This window comes from Caenorhabditis remanei, chromosome III (genome assembly GCF_010183535.1).
Source record: "Caenorhabditis remanei strain PX506 chromosome III, whole genome shotgun sequence".
NCBI classification, from domain to species: domain Eukaryota; kingdom Metazoa; phylum Nematoda; class Chromadorea; order Rhabditida; family Rhabditidae; genus Caenorhabditis; species Caenorhabditis remanei.
The window spans coordinates 2,456,755-2,478,089 of NC_071330.1; the positions used below are offsets into that span (position 1 = coordinate 2,456,755).

At 37.4% G+C, this 21,335-nt stretch overlaps 4 protein-coding genes across 4 annotated transcripts; 1 reads left to right on the forward strand and 3 right to left on the reverse strand.

Annotated features, from left to right (window-relative positions):
* Positions 1 to 9,325: 9,325 nt before the first annotated feature.
* Positions 9,326 to 11,148, reverse strand: GCK72_008628 (uncharacterized protein; the record flags this gene model as incomplete). The annotated part of the gene is made up of 2 exons (XM_053726930.1): positions 9,326 to 9,897; positions 11,016 to 11,148. The coding sequence occupies 2 exons, from the start codon at positions 11,146 to 11,148 to the stop codon at positions 9,326 to 9,328; spliced, it is 705 nt and encodes a 234-aa protein (XP_053586507.1).
* Positions 9,365 to 9,910, forward strand: GCK72_008629 (uncharacterized protein; the record flags this gene model as incomplete). Its single annotated transcript, XM_053726931.1, has 2 exons — positions 9,365 to 9,624; positions 9,685 to 9,910. 2 exons carry the CDS (start codon positions 9,365 to 9,367, stop codon positions 9,908 to 9,910), a joined length of 486 nt encoding a protein of 161 aa, XP_053586508.1.
* Positions 11,149 to 11,672: 524 nt separating the features above from the next.
* Positions 11,673 to 18,169, reverse strand: GCK72_008630 (uncharacterized protein; the record flags this gene model as incomplete). The annotated part of the gene is made up of 5 exons (XM_053726932.1): positions 11,673 to 11,846; positions 12,847 to 13,176; positions 13,837 to 14,070; positions 14,125 to 14,464; positions 17,730 to 18,169. 5 exons carry the CDS (start codon positions 18,167 to 18,169, stop codon positions 11,673 to 11,675), a joined length of 1,518 nt encoding a protein of 505 aa, XP_053586509.1.
* Positions 18,170 to 18,908: 739 nt separating this feature from the next.
* On the reverse strand, positions 18,909 to 20,486 carry GCK72_008631 (uncharacterized protein; the record flags this gene model as incomplete). Its single annotated transcript, XM_003093739.2, has 4 exons — positions 18,909 to 19,254; positions 19,953 to 20,040; positions 20,229 to 20,373; positions 20,427 to 20,486. The coding sequence occupies 4 exons, from the start codon at positions 20,484 to 20,486 to the stop codon at positions 18,909 to 18,911; spliced, it is 639 nt and encodes a 212-aa protein (XP_003093787.1).
* Between the last annotated feature and the right edge of the window lie 849 nt (positions 20,487 to 21,335).

The window sequence follows — 21,335 nt, forward strand, 5'->3', positions numbered from 1 at the left end:
AATGCCATTTTCCGAAAAACCGGAATCCGGAATCCGGAACCGAAATCAAATTTTTAATTTTCCGGAATCCGGAATCCGGAACCGGAATGAAGTTTTTCAAATACCGGAATCCGAAATCCGGAACCGGAATCAAAATTTTAATTTTCCGGAATCCGGAATGATTCGAAAAATTGGCAAGGCCAAGTCATTTTTTTGAGTGTTTTTAATGATATATAAAGTTTAAAACTACTTTTGAGGTTCAAAACCGAAAAAGAAGTAATGCGGTTATCTTTAAAACTCAAAATTTAAAAAAATTTAAACTTCAGGATTCCGGAAAAAAATTCAAAAAACCGGAATCCGGAATCGGAATGAAAAATTTCAAATACCAGAATCCGGAATCCGGAACCGGAATTTTCATTTTCCGGAATCGGAACCGGAATGTCAAAAAAAAACCCGGAATTCCGGAATCCGGAATTTCCGGAATCCGGAATTTCCGGAATCCGGATTCCGGACAACTATGATCTGTATGTCCAGATGTCCGAAAGCTTCTCGGCTGTCATTCCGATGTTTCAAATTGAGAAAATCGCGTCCAAGGCGCGCTTGACAGTCAAACAATTTTGAATTTTCAAGTTTCTGGATGTCCAAATGTCTGTTTGTAGGTCCGGATGTCCCTTTTTTCTCCTCTATTCAAAACTCACGTATTAGCTCCATCTCCGATAAGAGCAGCGTGTCGAGTGGAATTCGGTGACATTGACAACTCGTCTCCGAACAATTGTTGCATTGTCGTTTCCTGGAATACCGGAAATTTAAGATACGATAATTAAGCTCCGCCCACATTTAGGATATCGCCATGTTGAGAAAAATCTCATTTTTCCGTTAAAAAAAATATTTTGACATCAGATTTTTTGCATGCTTTGGAAAAAACAGAAATCGGTAGATTGGCATTAAAAATTCTCAGTGAAAATTAATATTTTTCAGTCCCTGCGTCTCACTATTCCCAACGCATTTTTTTCTCAGTTTCGATAGAGCGCGGTTGCAAAAGTCGTGTCGCGATTATCAGTTTTTTCCAGATCTCACAAAACTTCATCTACGTCAGATAGTTTTCGAAAAAATCGTAAAATTTTAGAAAATTAACAAAAAGCAGTGATTTTTCGATTTTTCCTGAAATTTTTTCTAATTTTGTACTCAAAAACCGGTTTCTAGGGGTAATTTTGGACGAGTTCTATGTCCGTGGCCTACTACGGGCCGGATGGCTATTTGTTAATGTGCCGCGGGCCGGGAAAAAGTGCCGAAAACGCGAAAATGGCCAAAAAAGCCATTCTAGCCCGGCCCGCGGCATATTAACGAATAGACATCCGGCCCGTAGTAGGTCACGGAGATAGAACTCGTCGAGATCTACATTTTGGTATATTTTTCAGATCATAATACTCAGTTTGAAGCGAGTTACGCGCCGGCCCTTTTCGGCCCGTTTCGGCCCGGTTGACAAGTATGTTAAAAACAGATTTCTGGGGGTCTTTCTTTGAATTACTTACAGTTTTCATACAAATTCACGACTTTTGACTCCGAAAAACTCATTTTTCAGACAGTTTTTTTTTTGAATTTTTTCTCAATTTTTCGGTTTTTTCCAGACTTGCAAAATATCGGCCCGGCCCGGCTCGGCCCAGAGCAAAAAAATGTGCACTATTTTTTCTCAAAATTTTTCGAAAAAAATGATCAAAAATCCTATATAAGCTTGTGTTTTATCGATATGTAAAACATAGTCGAAAAATCCACTTTTTTGCAAAAAAAATTCAAGATTTTTTCAAAAAATTTCAAATTTCTACAGGAGCCGACCGGGCCGGGCCGGGCCTAGGAAAATTTTTCAGTCGGCCCGGCCCGGCCCGGAATTTCCCAACCCTGGTTGCAAGTCTGGTTTTCTCGATGAAAAAATTTTCAAAAAAAAAAAGTTTTTCGGACAGCACTGGTGCTAAATTCAATAATTTCGGTCAAATTTTTCGAAACAAAAAGGTTAAAAAAGTGATTTTTCTATAATTTTTTACCCCTGGCGTTTGCGGCGGTGTCGCCTGAGGAGTCTTCAACGAGGAGAGGAATTCCTCAGTCCTCTTCTTCTGCAATTCCATATCCACAAATCTCTTTTTCGCCGGTGAGAACACAACATCCGAGAAATCAATCGGCATTTTACTCTTCCCGTTCTCAGTAGCCTTCGTCGTCTTCTCTGTTTCTTCTGTTGCCACTTCAGAAGACGTCGTTCTTCTGGGTATTACTGTACATCTGGGAGCAGTGAACTCATGTGGCTCTTCTGTGGGCGGAGCTGCATCAGGTAGAGGTCTAATCGATAATTGTGGAGTCGTCGTGACAATTGATTGTGGTTTCTTCGTATTCTTCTTCACAGCCACTGTCTTCTTTCTTGACATCTTTCGAAGAGATGCCAGTTGAGTGGCAAAGTCCTCATTCTCCTGACGAACTATATCACATTCCGGATTGCCGGGTACTTCGGGAGCTGGGGGCGGAGACTTCGAGTTCTCATCCATTTTCTTCCGTTTGTTGGATGGGGGCTCTCTAGAAATTTAAAGAAATGGAGATATTTAGTTTGAAAAGTGTGAAATTATAGTTATAAACTTAGCTGTGCTTGTCAGCAAAATTTAAGGCCCCCAAGTTCAAAATTCAAATGTTTTTGAATTTTTTTTTTCAAATTTTCAATTTTTTTTTGCGAAAAAGTCAAATTTTTGCCAATCATTCAGAATTAGAAGAAATTCGGAAAAATCATCAAAAATGGCAACATCATTCTTATATATAAAAGACAAGTGGTGTTTGTCTGTCTGTCTGAGGCACTGTCCGCAACGGTTTTGGAAAGAGAAGAGAAACTGAGCCAGCGGGCAAAACCGAACTGCCATTCTTGGGACAGCGACAGCCGCTTTAGACCACTCGGCCATGCGGGCACGTTTGAGAGAAGGTGGCCACGTGAATGAAGAGAGGCCAGCCGACTGAATCGCCGAAGGCGAGGCAGATAGGCTGGTTTTCCATAAAAAAATGGAAAAATTTCGAAAAAAAAATTGGAAAAAAGGATCGTTTTTTGCAGCCGGACCTTCGGGCCTTGACAACTATGGTTATGAACAATTAGTGAAAAATCGGAAATTGTTTTGGAATTTTTCCGATTTTTTGGGAAAAAACTTTTAAATAATGATTTGCTGTAGGTTTTTGAGGTTTTTGAGAAAATTTCAGAAAAAAATTTCCAAAAAAGTTCAAAACTTCAATTTTTCTGCCTAAAATCACTCACATAGACATCTTTTTCTTGAGAATATCTCCGTATCCTCTTCCCAATAGACCACACATCACTTTCCACGGTTCGACTGGTGGCACTCGGGGTGGTTGTTCACTTACTATTTGGTAGCGGAGTTTAATCGGATTCTTTCGGCCACACTGAAAAATAATTGGAATCATACATGTGTCAGACGTCGGGAAAATCGTTTTAAAAAAAACTATCGAGCTGGGGAGACATCTCCAAATTGGAAATTGAGATTTTGGTAGAGAAATGAAGATTTCACGCCTATTAGAATGAACGTTTTCCGGTCTTTACGGTGTTAAAAACGCCAAAAATCGCACAAAAACTGCAAAACTACAATCTGATCCAGCAGATGAATCTACCGTAAAAACTGTATTTGAAGTGCCCCTCTAATAGTGGTGCCCTCCAACAGACCCTTTGAACAATAGAGGTGCACCCTCTAATTGATGTGCCCCTCTAATTGAGGTGCCCTCCAGCAGTTTACACTTTTCTCTAAAATCATCATTAAATGCCTCCGAACCGTTCTCTCACATTACTATTCCAGTATTTTTATTGTTAAAAACGTAGTTTGCTATAAAAATTCAAGATTTTCTCCGTTTTTTTTTTTTGTAAAAGTTTGATTAAAGGGGGATGGAACTATTTCCAAAATGTTTGATTTTTTTATATGGTTCGACGCAGCATGGATGGGCCAATCGAAAATCCTCTTGGAGGTAGGTCTGAAAATCGTTCTAAAAGAAGTTATTCGCAAAAAAAGGGCCAAAAGGGAGGGTTTCGTGGTGCTCATTTCTACCTAGTTCAAGGGGGAAAATTCTCATGGTGCGCGTGAAAAAATATAAAAGTAGAATAAAAACGTCAATCTTTTTCTCAAATGAGAATAATTGAGAATCGAGAAGGAGAAAAATTTATGGAAACAAGTAAAAACTAAGATAAAAAGAACAAGACTAAGGAGAGTTTGATAACGTATACATCTCTGCTTCAACTGCTGCTCTCGCCTCTACCTCCTCATCAATTTCTTCTTCATCGCTAGAAAGACATCCGACCAGTACCATTTCTTTAGCAAATTGCCCTATATCTTTTCTCCAATTATTCATAGGTCTTGTTTTTCTAAATTTTGTCACCAATTTCTTCTTAGTTTTGCAGTAATACTGATGCTCGATCTCAACTTTTCTCCGCCCCGATAATTCGTCTAATTGTAAGGCGTTCCAGTGTAAACAAGCGAGTTTTGATCGGAGGTCGTATCCCTTTTTATCGCTGGAATATACAAAGAAATGTTATTGTTTTGCTGTAAAACATACAAAAAATGCTCTTTTGGCAAATAAGAAGTGGCCACAGAATGAAAAGATTCAAGAGCAGATGTTGCGAAATAAGGAGAAATATTTTGAATATCTCTCTGACGATTGGGCTTCGTCATTATTCCCAGCAATACATCAAACGCCTTCTTGTGATCTTTCTTACTAGGGAAGGCCCTCGAGTCAAAGTGGAGATATGGGACGTGACCTATATCATTGGAAAGCTGAGAAAACGCTGATTCCAAATATATATTCAGTTTTTGCCCTCGAGGCCTGGTATTCGAGAAAAACGAGGTCAAAGTTTGGACCCCTAACAAGTCATTACCTTTCCGACGTGTTTAAAATGTCAGCAGCGTGGTGTAGGCGGTAGCAGTGTTGTCAATGCGCAGTCACTTTTTGGTTCAATTCCATCGGGCCACCAAATTTTTTTTTCGGTTTTTTAAGTTTCGTTTTTTTAGATCCGGAAGTGGTTTTTTTTAAAAGTTTTGTTCAAATAGATAAAAAACGAAACTTAAAAAACCGAAAAAAATTTGGTGGCCCGATGGAATTGAACCAAAAAGTGACTGCGCATTGACTACACTGCTACCGCCTACACCACGCTGCCGACATTTTAAACACGTCGGAAAGGTAATGACTTGTTAGGGGTCCAAACTTTGACCTCGTTTTTCTCGAATACCAGGCCTCGAGGGCAAAAACTGAATATATATTTGGAATCAGCGTTTTCTCAGCTTTCCAACGATATAGGTCACGTCCCATATCTCCACTTTGACTCGAGGGCCTTCCCTAGTTAGTCAAATCCAAATGATTTCTAGTGGAACTAGATTCCACATTTGTGGAATGACAACAAGACTGGACTTTGTCGAAAACAACGTTTCCAAGATTCTGAATTCTACAATGAAGCACACTAGCATAGGATAATGAATGAAAAATATTCATACAGCAAGTACCGACTTATCTATGTCATAGAAGCAACGTTCCATGAATTTTCTCCTTCTCGATTCTCAATTATTCTCATTTGAGAAAAAGATTGACGTTTTTATTCTACTTTTATATTTTTTCACGCGCACCATGAGAATTTTCCCCCTTGAACTAGGTAGAAAAGAGCACCACGAAACCCTCCCTTTTGGCCCTTTTTTTGCGAATAACTTCTTTTAGAACGATTTTCAGACCTACCTCCAAGAGGATTTTCGATTGGCCCATCCATGCTGCGTCGAACCATATAAAAAAATCAAACGTTTTGGAAATAGTTCCATCCCCCTTTAATTCGGCATAAAAAACTGTTGAAATTCAACAAATTCAAAAGATAGTTGGGTATCGAGGCCGAGCGAATTCGTCGACGAAAAATTGAAGTGCACTCTCTATTTGAATTGCCCCTCTAATAGAGTTGCACTCTGACGGACCCTTTGAACAATAGAGGTGTATGCACCTCAAATACAGAGTTTACGTTATGTTAGGCTTTTAGGTTGTAAAAATTGCTCACAATTTGCCGAAAAAACCGAAGACAACCGAAACTCACAACACAATACAGCTCAGCGATAATCGAACTTTTGATATTTTTCATCGTGATTCCCTCGTTGATAACCGTATCCGTTAGATTGAATGGGCGGGGATAGATGAACGTTTGCAGGGGAATCGATGTGGAAGCTGTAACAAAGAAACCCGTTTATGTAGCGTGAAAAAATAGACAAATATTGAGAGAAAAATAGATTTTCTATGCGAAACTGAGTCAAAAATTTACTTTTTACGAAATAATCACGAAAATTTCCACATTTTCAAGTTTTTTTGCCCGAAAAACTGTTTTCTTTCAATTGGAATTTGATGTAATTAAGTCTAAAAATATCCGAAACTCACTAGTATTCGCCTCGACAGCCATTTTAAGTCCTCCCGTTTCCAACTTCTTCGTCGCCTCACTCTTCTCCTTGACTTCTTCGATATTCTTGATCAATTTATTGATTGAAACCGAAATAAACGGAGAACTTTCGACGGAATGCACACTCAAACTAGCCAATTCACACGAAGAATCAGGCCAAAGAGTGACTGAAACTGCCGAAGTATCACCCGTCGACGACCATTTCTTGTGAAGAAATTCGAGTAATTTCTGAATTCGATCATTCGCATTCAATCTGACACGGAGAAACGGATTCTGGTCTCGATTTCGCATGAAAAGGTGGTCGCCGTTGCTTGTTGGTTCGAGATGGATATAGAGGTCATGAGGGATTTTGTCGGATTTTTTGATCGCTGAAAATAGAGGAAATTTATGAATTTTGAGCGATTTTAAGCGATTTTAAGCAAGAAAAACTGCATTTTTCCACCCAAAAACTTACAAAAATATCGACAAAGTGCTGGACATGGAGGTGTCCTGACTGTCACATATTTCCTTCCCGCTTTCACAGTTACTTGTCCTTCGAACAATAATTCTTTCATTTTCTCCGCATTCGCCTTCATGTTCCCCGTTTTTCTCTTCCATTCGCATGCGTTGATGAGGATGAACAGCTCACGGGCGTCACGTTGAACGTTGTTGAATTCGTCTGGAACTTTGGAGAAATATTGATTGAATATTATTGGGATTTTAGTTTCTGCATTGATTTTCCGAAGAAAATTTTTGAAATTTCCCAGTGTTTCTACGAAAAAAATGGGAAAAATCATTGAAAAACAGCAAAAAATAAATAAATACAGTAGCCCCCGTAAATCTACTTTAAAGGTGCATGACGGGAAATCTTCAGTGGGTCTCGCCACGATTACAGTAACTGAAAGCTATTAATAGATTTTATGATGGATTATTGTTTTTTGTACGTTTATATGTAGTTCTTGCTAGAATTCTAGTCATTTCTGGCATGAATACTTTTTCTGAATTAAAATTTGGAAAAATACTTGTTCTTCACGAAGAAATCGAGAAAATCTTGTTTTTACAGAAACTTTGCTATTTCTTTTCGATTTTTGTGTTCGCTAGGCTGAATTTTTAAATTCTATATGATTTTTGAGCACTAACAACTAAAAATTAGAGAGAATCTCAGCAAAAAATACGTCTAAAACACTCCAAAAACGGAAATACAACAAAATTAATTACAGTAACCCTCGTAAATCGACTTTAAAGGCGCATGCTCAAAACGTGTCTTTGGGTCTCGCCACGAATACAGTTTCATACAATCTTTTGGTTAAAAAACCACATTTTACAGCTAAAAACGTGGAATTTCTTTGCAAACTTGATGAAAATTAGAGAAATAAACAGTTTAAATTTAATTTCAACGCAATTCTTCATTATATTTACCTTCAGCCAACCCTAACAGTGCTCGATAAGCTTTCACCGAGTTGAAGAAGAACGTTTTGACGTGTTCACGGCTTTTTTCGATTTTTCGTTTTGCCATGTATCGGACGATTGTGTCAAAGTCTTTGCCGTGCTGGAAATAAGCATTTTCAGGGATTTTTGAGTCGAAAATTGAAATTTTTGGGATTTTCATCCAAAAATCTTCAAACTTACAATTTTCATTCCCTCATAAAACACGCAAACTTCGTCATAAGACCATGCTTTTCGCAGTTTCGGTCGATTATCGATAAGCGATCCATTTGACGTGGAATCCGGCGGCGTGGCGTCCACATCTGGCAACGACATTCCCATTATAACGGGCGGTGCGAAGGGTGGACGGTCTCGGAGCACTGGATGTGGCTGTTTGAATGCGAGACGTCTTCTGGAAGAACCTGATGACGTGGAGGGCAGATCCACGTCGTCTGAGTCAATGAAGTGATCGGGATCGTCGTCTGCCATGGCTGGAATAAAAAATCTAGATGTTTCTGCAAAAAATAATGCGAATTTTAAAGAAAAATTGGTTAAAAAACCAAATAATCCATTTTTAAACAAAAAAATAGCTGAAACCTAAATAAAAGTAGCGAAAAACCATGAAATAAAACATTTTCAACATCATTTACTATTTTTGAGTTAAAAATCACAAATTTCAACCTTAAAACTAAAATTTTGCATTCAAATAATTCAAAAATTTCTTTATATTTAGAAAAATACTTGAAATTCGACTTTAAAAACTCAAAATCCATCATTTCTAGACACCTCAATGTCTCTTTTTAATCTGCCAAATTTCAAAAATAAGCGGTGGCCTAGAAAACTCCACATGGCCAAGAAACTCGGCCACCACTTTTTTGGAGGGAATTCTGAATCGATTTGTCTCTGTCTGTCTGTAGGAATGTTTGTCCGGATGTCCGAAAATCAGGATATCTGTCTGTGTGTCTGTGTTTCCTGGGTTTTCAGACAGGACTGAAAATATGAATCTACGTATTTGAAAAAACCATGAAACCTGTGGAAAAATTGCAAAGATTGTGACTAACAATACTGTTTTATTGTGGAAAAAAGTTATGTGAATATCACAAAAGTACTTTGAAATTGGGGCAAGCTCTTCACAAAAACACCGTTCGAAAAATGGGAAAATCGGGAAATTTGCGTAAAAATGGGCGGAGTCTTGAACCTAAAAATTGAGTAAAAGGAGCTTGAAATATTAGCACGGCACGCTTTTTACAACCGCGCTCTACCGAAACCGAAGGAAATAGTGGACGAAATTGAGAGACTCAGAGAAAAAGAGACATTTTTCAAGGGGATTTCGGTGGAGCGCAGTTGTATGAACTGTCCCGAGCTAATAAGTCAAGTGAATATCACAAAAAGTACATAATTTCTCTAGAAAATTGATTTTTCACAGAAAAATGCAAAAGGAATAAAAAAAATGGTCGAATTTTCTTTAGAAAATTGCTTAAAAAAACACAAAAAATGAAATTAATCATAAGCGGGCAATCCGAAATCCTCCGGTTTGAAATGCTCCAAACTATCCAACACAAGAGTGACACGACTCTTAAACTCCGTATCCGTCTCCGGGTCGTAAATCGTGCGTTCCGGAACCATGACACATTGCATTCCGGCTTCCAAAGCAGACAAAACGCCGTTGTACGAGTCTTCGAAGACCAAAACTCTTCCAGCATGCTCTGGAATCTTCGGGAATCTTCTCATCGTCACAAGGAATGGATCCGGATGGGGTTTGCCGAATTTGACTTCCGGATCGTCACCGGAGAGCACTTGTAGTTTGATCAACTCGATCCAGTCTCTGTGATTATCCAATTTCGTTGGGAATGTTCTAGAACACGATCCGGTACACAAGGCGACGGGAATCCCCTTCTGAATGAGATGACGGACGAGTCGCTCGGCGCCAGGCATCGCTGGACTCTTCTTGAACATTTCGATGAGAATCGCATCGTACTGATGGGAATAGTCTTCTGGAGTGACGACGTCGTTCAGATCGAGTTCGTTGAGCAGCCAACGGATCGACTCGTCGTGACGTTTGCCCATTTGTCCTGGAAGAATTAGGGAAGTTTAGGAATCTTCTAGAAAATACTAGTATTGAGCAGAGATGAGCGGACGAGTTGGCGGAAGAAATCCTTAAATTGGCGGAGTAGCTTTTCTTTGGGACGGTAGCAAAAAGTGTTCAATAGATGAAATTTGCAGCACAAATTTGTCTATCGATTGGAGAAAACAAGACATTAAAATTTTCAAAACTAAACTAGTTACAGTCAATTTAAGCCTGCATTCCGCCTTCCGCCCTGAGACCATTTTGCGGAAGGCGGAATACAAGCCTTAATGACTGTAACTAGTTTAGTTTTGAAAATTTTTGGGCCCTGTTTTCTCCAATCGATAGACAAATTTATGCTGCAAATTTCATCTATTGAACACTTTTTGCTACCGTCCCAAAGAAAAGCTACTCCGCCAATTTAAGGATTTCTTCCGCCAACTCATCCGCTCATCTCTGGTATTGAGACATTTCGAAACCAGTTATTCTAAAACTGAGACTTTTAAAAGCCTAGAAACCAAACTTTTCTAAATTTGAAATTTTCAAACTGATAGTGAATTCAAAGGAGGACACCACCACAATTCCAAAACTTAAAATTTTTCAAAAATATAAATCGATTCAGGAAGCCAGGGAAATGAGACATTTCTCTTGGAGCCATGCCTGAAAATCAGTCTGAAGCGAGTTATGAGACCTCAAAGTACCAAAAATCGCTCCTTATCGTGCAGTTGTTCAGTACATTTCAATAGAAATTCTTCTCATCTGCACGGAATAGAAACATTTTCAAATATTTTCAAGAAAGATTCGAAAAATGAACTTTCACATGCAAATGAGAAGATGTTCTATTTAAATGTACTGAAAAAACTACACGACGAGGAGCGATTTTTGGCACTTTGAGGTCTCATAACTCGCTTCAGACTAATTTTCAGGCATGGCTCCAAGAGAATTTTCTCTTTTCCTTGGCGTTCTAAATCGATTCATATAAAAATACTAAACTTTGGAATAGAGGTGTCCCCCTTTGAAGTCAGTTTCAAAATTTTAAAAATTAAAAATATTTCCGTTTCGAAACGTATTAATTTTTGGACCTCACATTTTCACAGCCTGAAAAGTGTTAAAATTCCTACTAACTTCTCTTCAAATCCATCGTAAACTCTTTTCCATACTTCTTCAACAATTCCGAGTTCGCTTTAGTGTAGGCGGTTTCCGTGTCGACGAGGAGTCCGTCGAAATCAAAAATCACGTGGGTCACCGGTTCGGGCATCTGGAATACAACGGTTAAGAGTGGGAAATTTGAATTTCTGCGATAAAAATACAATTTTGAAGTAAAAAATGGGGTGAAACCATTGAAAAATTAACATAGAATAGTGAAAAAGTAGAAAAATTCAATTTTTCTCAATTATTAATATTAAAATTATGAAAATATCAGAGGGAATACAGATTTTCAGAGAAACGAGATACAGTTAAAACTGAGATTTTACACGGAAAAAGATTCAAGAAATACAGAAAAATGGAAAATCTGAGTGAAAAATTTCCAATTTTCGGCTAAAAAAACACATTTTTCACCAGAAAACCGGGGCTTTCAAGTCAGAAACTGTAATTTTTCAGACAAAATTGGATATTTTTAAGGGAAAATAGCCATGATAGTGAGATTCAGAATGCCGAGTTAAAGTGACTTATAGGGATTTAGAATGAAAAAATATTAATTTTTGTTAGAAAAACTCAATTTTCGCTTTGAAAACCGGTTTTTCCAGCAAAAACAAAACATTTCCACCAAAAAAACAATAATTAATTAACTCTAAACATTTGGAATTCGCGTGGTTTGCGTTGCCAAATGCCGAGATCTTGTTGTCGGAGCCATTTGATGAATGACTGTTTCGCAGTGAGATATTCGAGTGATCCCGCTTTCAGCTCATCGTAAGTGATAGGGGAGTCCACGGCGGTTTGCGTCAGTTTGCACGTCTGAAATATAGATTATAATTTTGGAGGGTTGGGGATTTTCAGGCCGATTCTCGGATAATCTGTCAGAAATCGGCTGGAAATTCATGAAAATGAAATCATTAGGATCAAAAATGATCTTTTCCGGCTCTAAAGACTGATTTTTTGTAGGTTTCGAAGGTTTTTAAGGAATACGCTTGCGAAAAAATAAGGAAAGTTTTCAGAAAAATGAATTTTATTAAAAAATTGTAGTTCAAATCAAAATTCAAATCCACGCCGACCCGAAATTCCGCAAGTCTGGTTGAAAGTGGAGTCTGCTGCTACGTTTGCACTTTTTTAAATCTAAATATTTAGATTTGGTTACAAAGTTTGTATATAAACGAAATATAAACTATCAACCAGATTTTCGTAGGTATCAGGTGTCAAATAGAATCGTCATTTCAACAATGAAAAATTGAAGAATTTCTGTTAAAATGTTATTGAATTGAATAAAGCGATAAAGGAATATTTGATGCGCTTTCCGACCGACTCTGAAACTGTTCGAAAAGGTTTCTGTACTCAAACATTGAGAAAACTGCGCGCCGCTAGGAAAACTAGAAGTATTCGCTCTATTTTCAGTGGAATATCAGAACAATTCGGATTCTGGGATTCTTACAGTATTAGATTCTAATCCAACATTTCAGAATGAAGAAATATTTTTTGTGTTTCTTAGAAACTTTTATACTGAAACACTAAAATGTAGCTAAAATTCGAAATTTCAACATTTACAAGCTCTCCGAGTTTGGAGCCCGAAATTTATCCCTTTTTCTTGTGAAAAATTTAAGAAAATTTGAAAATTAGCTCCTAACCGTAACTCTAATGGTCGCGTTTATCTGTAGAGCACATTATCTTAAAAAGGAATCGCTGGAATCAGGGAATATGCCTTGAAACCAGAATTTTCATTTCAAAAACAGCTCAAAATTCCATAATGATCACAGTGCTGGCCGAACTTTTTCATTTTGTGTTCCTAGGCTCTCTAACTCACCGCCATCATCAACTCAGCCAACATCTTCTTACTCAACCGTGATGGAGTCTCCACTTCCACTCCATTCTCCTTCTTCTCGTGAACCAATCCATCATTCGTCCGAATCACTTCCGTCGTTCCATCCGCCAGATTCCAGTTCATGGATCCAACAGACGAACGGGCGGCCACAGATGACGACTGATCGATATCTTCGATTTGACACTCTCCGATTATCACTTGTTGTACTTTGAATGGAGCTGGTGGTTGGTAGTTGGCCGCGCGGGCGAACACCGCTTTGTTGAGACGGTCGAAGTTGTTCTGTTCGGCAACGGCGATCGACGTGTAGTAGATCTGTAAATGGGTGGGATTCTACAGTAACCTGATCATCAGATATGAGATCCGGGATCCTAGAGTAGTCATCTGATTACTGTAGTTTTATTGCAGAGTTACTAGGATCCGGGTTACTGTACCCACTGTGATCCTACAGTAACATGATGAGTTCCTCATATCTAACAGTAGTCATCTCACTACAACTTTGCTCGGTTACTGTAGAGTCGCCAAGTCAAAAACTCCAATCGTTCTCACAAAATTGGATATTTTTGGCGAAAAATGCCCATTTTCAGGCTAGTAGTGAAATTCAAAATGGAGTTGTATCTTTTCTACAGTAAGATCGTTCAGTAGTCATTGAACTACAGTACCTCCAAGCTCGGATTAGCTGGGTTACTGTGGAGTTCCAAGGATTCTAGAGCCTACTGTATCTGTTTTACAGTAGGATATAGGATTTCTCATAATCCTAGGATTCAGGTTACTGTACCTAATGCGATCCTACAGTGAACTGATACTAGATTACTGTACCTATCCTACTGTATGGTGCGGCTTACTGTACTCGTTTTTCCTACCATCTAACTACAGTACCTTCAAGCTCGCTCAACTTTGGTGGGTTACTGTAGAGCACCTAAGATTTAAGATCCTACTCCTAGGATCCTGGTTACTGTACCAAATGCTACCTACCGGCTCAATAAAATGAGAAAGAAGTGCTCCCTGCACACCCAACACGTTCGCCCTCAACAATTTATCCGAACAAGACATCGTCCGCATCCTCTCTCCCATCATAATCCCATCGAATGTCTGCGGATCGGCAAACTCGTCCGCACCGCCCAACACCGTTCCCATTCCCTTGTCTATTTTGAAACGGAGCTGAGAGGTCGCCTGGATTTCCTCGGCGGTTCCAGACTTCATTCGACGCTGAAAATGGAATCAGATTACTGTAGAAGGAGTACTGTAGCTGAGAGTACATACATCAACTCTCGCCGTTCCACATGGTGCTGTATTTATGAATAAATGGAAGAGAATCCCCTTTTTCAGCACCAATTTCTCTGTTCCTCTCTCGAAAATCGATGATTCTGGTGACGTGGAGAACTTGATCACTTCAGAATACAGGAATCTGAGGAGACCTCGTCGTGCGAGAATTTCAGCGTGACAATCGATGAGAGCACTTCCGTCATTCACTATCTTGTCTCCTCTGAGTCCTTTATTTCCAGTCGAAAGAGAGATTACTTGAAGATTCTCGTTGTTCTGGATGAATATCGAGGCTATCACTTTCTCGTATCCGTAGAGTGAAGCATTCGATTTGCACAAACTGAAATTTTACATTTTTCGTTATTTTACGGAAACTTCTTGGTATTTTAGACGCTAAAACCCACTTTTTAATGGAAAACGAGAGATTTCTCTCTCTACTTCTCTGGAAATCACCTCAAAATTTTTCATTACAAATACTCGTTCTACAGTGCGCGTCATAAAGATAGCCCCCCCTCCGATTATGTTGGTTCTGGCTCAGCCGTAAGTTTTCATGAAAAATGGATAACGTCATTCGATTTCTCGTCCAAAATAACCCCTGGGCGCAAAGTTTCATGAACCTCCTCCAAAAACTACGGATAGACCATCGAAAATTCGAAAATTAAGCCGCGTCATAAAGATAGCCCCCCTTGAGAATTTTCAATTTATCGATAAATTTTCTCCGTTTTTTCACACTAAAACGTTTTCAAACAATAAAATTAGCGTTTTTACTGATGTTTTCTTATTTTTCTTCATATTTTTCTATTAAAAATTCTACTTTGAAGAGCCAGTTTGGGCTAAAAAGTCGAAAAATAGGGATTTCTGAAGGAAACTACCGTAACCGGTCGGTCAAGTAGAGGGAGCAATATTTTTGTATAGTAATTTACTTTCCTCGGTACTAGTATGACTGTTTGGTCGCACTTTTGACTGGAATAAAGGGGCTCTGAATGCTCAGAGGTTTTCCTAATATGAATGATATTCCCATCGGGAGACAGTTTTGAGCTTCTTCTTGATGAAAAATCTTGAAAATCAGTTTTTGAAGCATCGTATTTTTGAGAATGACTTTAATAGACTTTTGTAAGGCCAGCAACACATTTCCGAAAGATCTTGACAGAGTACACATAAGTAATAGCTGTCGAAATCATAATCATGTTATCTTCACCTAGAACATTGTGTTCTCGAATCAACAGAAGATTCAAAAGTTTTAGAATTATCCCAAATGGATGTGAAACCTTGAAACAATACGAACATTTGTTGTTTCTTATTACACAGTTGCTTTCTCAGGCTAAGACTCACAAAATCCGGTGTAATACCAGTGAACAGGGAATTCAGGGCACATTCTCATAATTCGAATGGCTAGTACTTATCACTAATCGGTCAAAGTAATTCAGTTATTTTAAGGTAATAACAAAATGGTTGATTCTACTAATTCCCTCAAATATTCTTCCCTGAAAACTGATTTTCAAGATTTTTCATCAAGAAGAAGCTCAAAACTGTCTCCCGATGGGAATATCATTCATATTAGGAAAACCTCTGAGCATTCAGAGCCCCTTTATTCCAGTCAAAAGTGCGACCAAACAGTCATACTAGTACCGAGGAAAGTAAATTACTATACAAAAATATTGCTCCCTCTACTTGACCGACCGGTTACGGTAGTTTCCTTCAGAAATCCCTATTTTTCGACTTTTTAGCCCAAACTGGCTCTTCAAAGTAGAATTTTTAATAGAAAAATATGAAGAAAAATAAGAAAACATCAGTAAAAACGCTAATTTTATTGTTTGAAAACGTTTTAGTGTGAAAAAACGGAGAAAATTTATCGATAAATTGAAAATTCTCAAGGGGGGCTATCTTTATGACGCGGCTTAATTTTCGAATTTTCGATGGTCTATCCGTAGTTTTTGGAGGAGGTTCATGAAACTTTGCGCCCAGGGGTTATTTTGGACGAGAAATCGAATGACGTTATCCATTTTTCATGAAAACTTACGGCTGAGCCAGAACCAACATAATCGGAGGGGGGGGCTATCTTTATGACGCGCACTGTACTCTTATTTTTGCATCAAAAATTTGGAAAAATTTAGAAGAAATTAGTGAATTTTGTCAATCGTCAGTTATAAAAATAGAATTTTCTATAAATTATATTTTTTTTATATTTTTTTTTTCTAAATTTCAAATTGCTCGAATCCGTCAAATTTTCTGAAATGGCTGGAAATTATGAGAAAACAATAACCTAAATAATTTGGATTTATGAATTCTTAGAGAACACTTTTGAAATCGATTATAATACAAAATTTGAATTTTTACAAAACTCAGTTTCGTTTTTTCACTGGAAATCGAAAAAAAAACCGAAAACTTTTATAATTATTCTTCCGTTCAAATTTATTTAGAGCAAATTTTATCTCCTCTTTCGTAATTTTTGTATTTTTAGTTTCGAGAATTTTCTTGAAATAATGGGTTTTAAATGAAATTGAGAGCATTCTTCCAATTTTTCACCGTTTTTCAGCTTTTTTCCAAAAATTGTTTGTCGTTTTTCACCGAACTTTTTTGTATTTATTCATGAATTTTGTCTACTTTTCAAAGATATTCATCATATTTAGTTGTCTGCCGGGCAGGGCCGGCAAGGCCCGAAAGCCCAATTTTTTTCGAAATTTTTTCAATTTTTCATCGAAAATGTGACCATTTTTGACTATTTTTCAGAATTTCTTCTAATTCTGAATGATAGTCGAAAATTTGACTTTTTCGCGAAAAAATTCAAAAAATTTGACTTTCGCGCCAATTTGGCCGGGCCTTGACAACTATGGTTACTTTTCTTTTTCTGTCAAAAAACATTTAAAAACCGAAAACTTTCATAATTAATCTTCCGTTCAAATTTATTTTGAGCAAATTTTATCTTTTCTTTCGTAAATCAAACAATTTTTTAGAAAATTTCATTGAAATTGCTCAAAATGAGAGTGTTTTCCCAAGTTTTCTTGAAATTATGGGTTTTAAATGAAATTGAGAGCATTCTTCCAATTTTTCACCGTTTTTCAGCTTTTTTCCAAAACTTTTTTGTCGTTTTTCACCGAACGTTTTTGTATTTATTCATGAATTCTGTCTATTTTTCAAAGATATTCATGATATTTAGTTGTCTACCAGGCCGGGCCGGCAAGGCCCGAAAGCCCAATCTTTTTTCGAAATTTTTTCAATTTTTCATCAAAAATGTGACCATTTTTGACTATTTTTCAGAATAATTCAAAAAATTTGAAAAAATTTGACTTTCGCGCCAATTTGCCCGGGCCTTGACAACTATGATATTCATGATTTTCCAGACTTGTCAAAAATCGGACCGGTCGGCCCTGATTCAAAAGTGGGTACCCATTTTTTACTAAAATTTTTTGAAATTTTTCGAAAAAAATAGAGTGAAAAATGCTAAAATTATCATAAATATTCCCATTTTTAATTCAATTTTAAGTTTTTGGTCAAAAACTATACTTTTCCAAAAAAGTTCAAAAAATGTTTCAAAACGGGCCGATATTTTGTTAGATTTCGGCCCGGCCCGTGACAAGTCTGTGGTTTTCCCCCTCACTCCTTACTCATAAAACTTTGCATATGTGTGTTCTCTGAGTAATTCGAAGAAAGTTGTCTCCAGCTGAAACTGAACTTCCGGAGTCATCGAATCACTCGCATGTCTTGTCAATATCTCCAATCCCTTCCACGCCGTCGACAACTTGGCGTCCTTCTTCTTATTCATCTGTTCTCCTTCTATTTTCTGTCCATCCAACATTGTGATACACACGAATTTAATGCCTCCACCTGGCTGATTTCTCACGTAATACTCGAACAACGGCTGATTTCCTGTCAACTGAACATACAGTTCCGAGAATATCGACATTGGATTTTTGCCCGATCGTTCGACTGTCTCCTTCACGAAATCTGGAGTTCCCTCCGGAATTTCTTTGATTCGAGAAGTGGGCGGGGCTTGAGGTTGATCCCCGTTGGAATTTATTGATTCGGTTTCCATTTCTTCCGCCATCTGGAGAATCAGAAAAATTGATTTTGGAGTGTTTTTTTCATAGAAAATCAGGTTTTTTAAAAGACTTTTGAAGCAAATTCGAAAATAAAGACTAGAAAAACGATTTTTAAGGTTTTTCCCACGAAAAATCGATTTTCGACGGAATTTTACACTTTTCTAATGTTTGAAGAGAGAAAATTAAAATTTTGCAGCGGAAATGTTGATTTTTGGCAAAAATCGTTTGAAAAAATATAACTTTTTAGACATTTTACCCAAAATACCTATTATTGAGTTGAAATTTTGATTTTCGACTTTTGTTGTGAAAATGTTCGCTGGTTTTTGAGAAAAATAGACATTTTCGTGAATCTGGTCTCGTAAATATTGATTTAGAGATAAAATCAATATATTTTGAGACTCAAAAACTCAAAAAATCGGTTGAAAATTGATTTTTTAGCCGAAAAAACTGCAAAAAACACGCTTTTCAACCAAAAATAAACAAAATTCAAAGATTTTCGAGTAGAATCCGGCAAATATCAATAGAAACGCAAGGTATACTAACAAGAGCGATGATTATCACTGAGAAACCAATAAAAAGCAAGAAATAACTGAAAATAACATATTTTGTTGGGAGAGTGTTCATCTACAATTCGGAAAAAGGGGTATTCTTTAAAAAGGACAAAAAGAAACCAATAGAAAGTCGATTCTTAGGCCAAAAACTACGAAATAATCAGTAAAAATCAATAAATTTTTCTTTCGTTCTTCAGCGATAGAGGTATTCAGCCTGAAGATTTGAAGCGAGTTCCGGTTCCCAACGGTCTCCATTCAACAGAAGTTTCTCCTTGTTGTACAACAACTCCTCGTGAGTTTCAGTCGAATACTCGAAATTCGGTCCTTCGACGATGGCGTCGACTGGACACGCCTCCTGGCAGAGACCACAGTAGATACATTTCGTCATGTCGATATCGTAACGAGTTGTACGACGGGAACCGTCTGGACGAGTCTCCGCTTCGATAGTGATCGCTTGAGCTGGACAGATGGCTTCGCACAGTTTACAGGCGATGCATCTCTCCTCACCGGATGGATAACGGCGGAGGGCGTGCTCTCCTCTGCAAAAATGATGATTTTCAGGAGAAAATGAGTAAAAACGAGTTTTTAGAACAAAATAGTTAAATATCCTGAAAAAATTGAAAATGAGCAAGGAGAAATAGACTTTTTACTAAAAAATCAAGAAAAAATCGGGTTTTTAACGGTGTTTTTTCTTCAAAATACTGAAATCTTTTGAAAAATCGAAATTCAGCAAAAATAAATGGGCGTTTTTACTGAAAATTGAAAAAATAATTGTGTTCTTTGCTTCAAAACTGCAGATTTGTCACCGAAAAAGAAAATTTCGATGAAAATTAGAGAAAACCAGCGTTCTTCAATTCTGAACTAAAGAATAGTTGGTGGTAGTCCAAAAATTTTATTTTCAGCACAAATGTATAGCGAATTTGCTAAAAAAAAATAGCTGGAGTTGGAAAACTTTTTGCTCGGAGAAAGCTTTTTTAATGAAAAATTATATATTTCCTGTTTGAAACTGCGAAAATACACATTTTTGGGATAAGTTTGCGGAAAACGATTCAATTTTTCTGGAAATAGTCGATTGTTGATAGAAAATTACTGATTTTTACCAAAATCTGAAAGTTTCGCAAAAATTCAGAGATTTTGAGCTGAAAACCACAGCAATCATTAGTTTTTCAAGGTTATTTCCAGATAACTTTTTCTAGATTTTCAACTCCAAAAACCACAATCTCTTTTAATTTCCTACCTGAAACGAGAACTGAGCGGTCCCTTCTCGAATGGGTAGTTGATGGTGGCTGGCTCCATGAAAACGTGACCAAGCATCACTCCGAATCCTGGAAAATCAGTTTTTGACGTTAATTCTGACATTTTAAGATTCAAAATTGTAAAAATCATGAAACATTCAGTATTTTTAGCTGGAAGCAGAGGGAAATTGAGTTTTTGGCATAATTTTAATATAAAACACGATTTTTCAGTTTTATTTCTGCGTTTTTTTAATATTTTTGTTCAATTATCTCCGCACCTCTGAACAACTCGGTGAAGAAGACGGTGTGAAGACCGTAGTTCAAATCACCGGCCAAAGTTCCATCGGTCTCATTGGGCATTCCGACGAATTTGTAGTTGGATCGCTTCTGGATTGTGTTTGATGGGACACTGCTGATCGCTAGCTGAAGAATATCGATTTTTATTGGAATTATGATGAAAAATTGATTGAAAATACCTGAGCCGGCATTCTTCCGAACATGCCTTTCGTCAGCACTGCTACGCTTTTCAACGCCATTTTTTGACAGGTTTTGTTACTGAAAATTGAAATTATAGATTGATTTTGAAAGCATAACTACTTTTTTTTTAAATAAAAATGAATAAAAACAACAGGAAAAATTCTTAAGAAGGCGCACACGTCCGGGAGAAATGGCGAGAAAGACGCCAGCAAGCGTCGTGTTGCCCGCAAAACGTGTCTCCTTCCAACTAGGTGAACCTACTAGGATAAGTCCTAAAAACAGATTAAAAGACGGCTTGATTCTAACTTTTTCGCATTTCGCTCCAAAAATTGATTTCTTGAGCATTTTTTCAAAGATTTTGATCGAAATTAGCATGTTTTACGTAGGAAATTCTATAATTTCGATTTAAAACTCAGAGAAAATGTCTAGAATGAGTAGAATTTGAGAAAAATTGGTTTCTGAAAATCTGAAAAAGAAATAAAGTTTAAAGGCGCATGCCGCGTATTTTTACCAAAATGTAAATCGTGGTGAGACCATTTCAATTCTTGGAATGTCCCTTTAAATTCCAGAGTACGGTAGTTGGCGCAAATTTTTCCCAAATTTGATGTTTTCGGGCGAGTTTTGAATGAAATCGCCAGTGTTTTGTGATTTTCCGTTAAATCTCAGTCGAAAAATGTGATTTTCAGGCAATTTTAATGCTACAAGGCGAGTTTGCCGACCGAATAAAGCATATAATGGAGAGTTTTTAAGTTTTGGTTCATTTAGGTCGAAAACTGAGCGATTTTTATACTTTCTGGTGTTCTTTTATCAAAATTTCGGGGGAATTCCATGATTCAAGGCTAATTCAACTCAGTTGCCTTTAAATTTCGCTAGAATTTGCATATTCCTCTTATTCCATCTTTTTTTGG